The 4,540-nt window shown below is 50.9% G+C and overlaps 2 protein-coding genes across 2 annotated transcripts; one reads left to right on the forward strand and one right to left on the reverse strand.

Annotated features, from left to right (window-relative positions):
• Nucleotides 1-63: 63 nt before the first annotated feature.
• Nucleotides 64-2,510, forward strand: RPS2 (ribosomal protein S2; the record flags this gene model as incomplete). Its single annotated transcript, XM_010086726.1, has 6 exons — nt 64-153; nt 444-551; nt 1,071-1,244; nt 1,326-1,485; nt 1,942-2,033; nt 2,387-2,510. Coding segments are annotated over 6 exons (705 nt in total), but the record flags the coding sequence as incomplete, so codon positions are not given.
• A 590-nt stretch (nt 2,511-3,100) lies between these two features.
• On the reverse strand, nt 3,101-4,538 carry NDUFB10 (NADH dehydrogenase (ubiquinone) 1 beta subcomplex, 10, 22kDa). The gene is made up of 4 exons (XM_010086727.1): nt 4,391-4,538; nt 3,843-3,981; nt 3,358-3,497; nt 3,101-3,204 (listed from the first exon to the last, which is right to left on the reverse strand). The coding sequence occupies exons 1-4, from the start codon at nt 4,536-4,538 to the stop codon at nt 3,101-3,103; spliced, it is 531 nt and encodes a 176-aa protein (XP_010085029.1).
• Between the last annotated feature and the right edge of the window lie 2 nt (nt 4,539-4,540).

Consider the following 4,540-nt stretch of genomic DNA (forward strand, 5'->3'; position numbering starts at 1 on the left):
GTGCCCGTGGGGTGCTGGCACCTGGGGCTGCCCCTGACCCTTTCCCACGGTTTTCTTTGCCAGTGGATTCCTGTCACCAAGCTTGGTCGCCTGGTCAAGGATATGAAGATCAAGTCTCTTGAGGAGATCTATCTCTTCTCGCTTCCGATCAAGGTGAGCTGTTGTGAACATGGAAGTAACGTGCAGCAGAATCTTAATTTGAAATGCAGAGTGAGCAATAGTCCCTGCATTTGCTGTTGGGGATGGGTGGGTTAAGTGTGCTCCAGTTGAAGGCGTAAACCAACAGAAGCTGAGAACTGATGTGGTCGTGTGTAGTGAGGCATGGTGGGGTTGTGTGGTGCATTCCGTGTCAGCTTGTTGAACTAGAATTGTGGGAGCCTTCTAGCTGTGTTCAGTTTTTTAAAAAGTGCGGCCTTGTGTGATGAAATGACCGAATCCTGCAGGAGTCAGAGATCATTGATTTCTTCCTGGGGTCTTCTCTGAAAGATGAGGTCTTGAAGATCATGCCTGTCCAGAAACAGACTCGTGCTGGTCAGCGTACCAGGTTTAAGGTAACCCTTTTCCTGTGTTATGTTGAAAACTGTATGTTGTCTGCTGCTTTTTTTTGTGTTATATGAGTAAATCTGTTCAGATACCTTTACTTTCTTCCATAGTGTTCAGTAAATATATTTGAATGGGGATCATCTTGTGTAGCTTGCAAGTTGCTTGTATTAATTTTAAAACCCAGGTAATATGTCCAAATGCTGTTTGAAAAAGCCCTAACAGAAAATTAAGTCTCACTTGTACAGCAATGTGGGCTTTTTAGGAGCTGTGGTGGAGAGAGAAGTCTTGGGTATAAAGAGGGAATGCTGTTCAGCAAGGGACTGAATCCCAGTTCTTCAGCCTTAACTGGTTTTGAGTGAAGGATGAGCTCTAAGGGAAGAAATGGGCTGCTTAAGCTATGAGCTCTGCTGTATGGGTTTTAGCAGGTGGTGTTTTGATTTGTACTTAGAGTGAACTGAGTGTTCGCTGCTGAGCACACCCCTTGGGTTATCTGTGGTGAGAGACCCTGACTTTTCTTTCAATCCTAGGCTTTTGTCGCTATTGGGGACTACAATGGCCATGTTGGTCTTGGTGTTAAATGCTCTAAAGAAGTTGCCACCGCTATTCGTGGGGCAATTATTTTGGCTAAATTATCCATCGTACCTGTACGACGAGGCTATTGGGGGAACAAGATCGGCAAGCCCCACACCGTGCCTTGCAAGGTGAGCGTGACTCGCTGGGCTGGGGCTGGGCACTGGTGCTGTAGCATGTTTTGGGAGTTGTAACCCCTCGTGTTTGTGCAGGTCACGGGCCGGTGTGGATCTGTCCTGGTGCGTCTGATCCCGGCCCCCCGCGGTACAGGGATTGTGTCCGCCCCTGTCCCCAAGAAGCTGCTGATGATGGCTGGTATCGATGACTGCTACACCTCAGCCAGGGGCTGCACTGCCACACTTGGCAACTTTGGTAAGCTTTAGGTTTTTGGGTTGTAGCTCAGCTGTGTGTGTTGCCGTTTTTTGTCATTGATGGGGACACAACACACCCCTTTCTGTAGTAGTTTTTAAATCTGTGTTGAATCAAAAGCTTCTAGCAGTCAAGCAGGAGACTTGATCCTTTTTACAATGCAGGTTAGTCCTGCTGTAGATGATCCCGAAGATCTGTAAAAGTTAATTACAGGAAATTGTCTTTTTATGCATGCGTTGATACTAAAAAATCTCCCAATCTGCGCGATTGCACTTGTGTGAAGTAGTGTAATTGTCGTAACTGGAGAGAGAAAGAAACTCGAATTTTGTGTGTATATCAGAGAGACATGCTGTGGTCTCCCTGTTCCCTCCTGAATTCCACATTTCTGGAGCTGCGGGGTGGGTACCAGCGAGCGGGTTTCTGTAGCAGTGACATGCAATATTTGACTTGTGTCCGTAGCTAAAGCCACCTTCGATGCCATCTCCAAGACCTACAGTTACCTGACCCCTGACCTCTGGAAAGAGACGGTGTTCACCAAGTCTCCTTACCAGGTAAGAGCAGGTCTGCAATTTGCAGCTCAAATCTTGCCCTTTCTGCCCAGTGAAGTTCAGATGCTGCACCCAAAGAATTTGCAGTTTAATAATGGGAGAGGAGGCTTGCAGTCAGAGCTGACTGCCAGGTGGAGCCTGATTTTTCAGTGTGCAGTTTTGATTAATACTTGAAAATGGCATTTCATGGACAAAGGAAATGGGAAAGCTTTGAAATATTAAATAAAAATAAGTTGTATCTGAGCTACTCCAGCGCCCACGTACACGTTTTCTTGGAAAGGGGTGCAGTGCTGAGAAACCTATGATAGTGGCTTAAGAAAATAAAACACTGGGTTTTGTGGTTTTTTTTCTTGCAGGAGTTCACTGATCACCTGGCAAAGACCCACACCAGAGTCTCGGTGCAGAGAACCCAGGCAGCTGCTGTGGCAACGACTTAAGTGGGTTTTGTACAAGACAATAAAGTGATCAGTGAACACGAAATTACATGTTTGGGTTGATGGGATGGTGTATGCATTGGGCAGGTGGATTAGATCCCTGCTGGGGATTTGAGGAGATTCAGGTCTGGGCCAGAGCCTGAACATCTGTCATATGAAATAGCACGATGTGTTACACTGATCCTTGTTAATCATGTGTTAATCCTAAATGGGGTCTAGAACCAGCTCTGAAGCGGATGTGCTGTCCCACAGCGTGTAGCCTTTACCCCGACTCGGGGAGCTCTCTGGTGGGGCTGGGCAGAGCAGCACAGGGTGTTTCTGTTGGTTTGTGGAGGTGGGGGAGGTCCCGAGGGGAAATCCCAGTGAAGGCAGCCGGGAGCGCCTGGAGTTAGGGGCTGATAGTGGTTCAGAGGATGGTAGCGATCAACTGGAATTCAAAGGTGAATGCAGAGCTGAAAAAGGAAGAATTGTGAACGTGTTTGCAGATCTGTTCAAAGAACGAGTCTAGATTCTGTTGTATGGCAGAGGGCTGGGCTGCACATTTATTGTAGGGGGTAACAGCTTCATTGGAGTTCAGAGAGGGAACATGCGGCACTGGATACAAGCACCACGCAGGGAGGTGCGAACCGTTCAGATCTACTGAGATGATGCCTCTGCTTGTGCCTTCCTCTCCTCCATCATCCTGTGCTTCTGCTTCATCAGGCACGTTCTTGCATTGCCATGGACACCAAGATCACCATCTGAAAAGAAAGTAAATGGCTGAAGAGTGCCCCTCGGCAGCTGAACAGAACTCAGCCTCTGTTCCAGGTGAAGTCAGGGACCTGGCTTAGAACCCCTTTCCCTGCACGCTGTCCCCACCGCAGCAGAGGCGTGCAGGCCCCTGCTGTACTCACATCTGTCCTGGTAGGCCTTGGTGACCTGTGCCAGCAGCTCCCTCTCCTTGGCACAGTTCTGGAACTCGTTGGGTCCTTCCCTCTGCTTGCATGCACCCAGCCTCTCCCGAACTATCTCCACGATTTCCGTATCAACCAACCTGCAGGAAAGATGATAAATTCAACCACAGCCAAGAGATGACAGGCTGAACAAAGGTGGAAAGTCAGTTGTGGCTTTTCAGAGGATCCTGGTCTGTCCTGCAGTGCACTGCAGGAACCAGGGAGTGCAGGAAGATGTCCTAATGCCACCCCACTCAACTCTAGCATGCTGCAGGGGACAGCAGCACTATGAAACGGCTGTTCTGTAATGGGGTGAGCAGGAGGTGCTGCCTCAACACCCCAAACTGCATGAAAATGCTGTGAGTTCAAGCCAACCGCCGCAGTTCCCAACGGCTGGCTAACCAGAGCAGTGTGCTCTGCTGTGGGCAGCCCAGTGACAGCCATACCTGTCCCTCCTCCACTGTGCTTCGGCCTCAAAGAAGCAGAGGTAGTCGTCCTCCAGACACTCACTCAGGTCAGGTACGCGGCGGAACTTCTGGTGGTAATAGTAGGACTTGTTCTTGGCTTGCTGGCGCTCGATCCACTCTGCAACAACAGCCCTGTGGTCAAGCACTCACCAGCTCGCTGTCCCCTGCCTGTGTCTGTCCCTCTGTCCATGCTGTGTTCTTCCCTGTGTCCCATGTCCCTGTCCCAGTGCCCATGCTGTGTTCGTCAGTGTCCCATGTCCCTGTCCCAGTGTCCATGCTGTGTTCTCGCCCATGTCCCTGTGTCTGTCCCCATACCCGTGCTGTATTCTTGTCAGTGTCCCACGTCCCTGTGTCCGTATGGGTCCCTGTCCTTGTGCCCTTCCGTGTCCCATCTCCCTGTGCCTGTCTCAGTGGCTGTGTCCTTGCATCTCTGCCCCGTGTCCCCGCCTGTCCTGGTGTCCCCGTGCCACCCCGCCGGCCCGGGGCCCCCCGGGCCGGGGCCCGCCTCCCGCCACGGCCGCGGGTACCTCGAACGAAGGTGACAGGCGTGTCGACGACATAGTTGAAGACGGTTTGGAAGAAGGTAATCGGGTTGGGCACCGAGGTGATCCTCTCGGAGACCGGGGTGCGGGTCGGCGGCACCTTATACGCCTCCCAATCCTTATCCTCCGGCATGG

This window comes from Pterocles gutturalis, unplaced genomic scaffold, assembly GCF_000699245.1.
Source record: "Pterocles gutturalis isolate BGI_N339 unplaced genomic scaffold, ASM69924v1 scaffold19041, whole genome shotgun sequence".
NCBI lineage: Eukaryota > Metazoa > Chordata > Aves > Pterocliformes > Pteroclidae > Pterocles > Pterocles gutturalis.

Excerpts from the sequence above, each read along its gene's own strand:
- NDUFB10 (XM_010086727.1), bottom strand. The coding sequence starts at position 4,538 with ATGCCGGAGGATAAGGATTGGGAGGCGTATAAGGTGCCGCCGACCCGC. Across the intron at positions 3,982-4,390 it reads GCCTGTCACCTTCGTTCGAG|AGTGGATCGAGCGCCAGCAA; the intron begins GTACCCGCGGCC and ends CTGTTGTTGCAG. Across the intron at positions 3,498-3,842 it reads GCACAGTGGAGGAGGGACAG|GTTGGTTGATACGGAAATCG; the intron begins GTATGGCTGTCA and ends TCTTTCCTGCAG.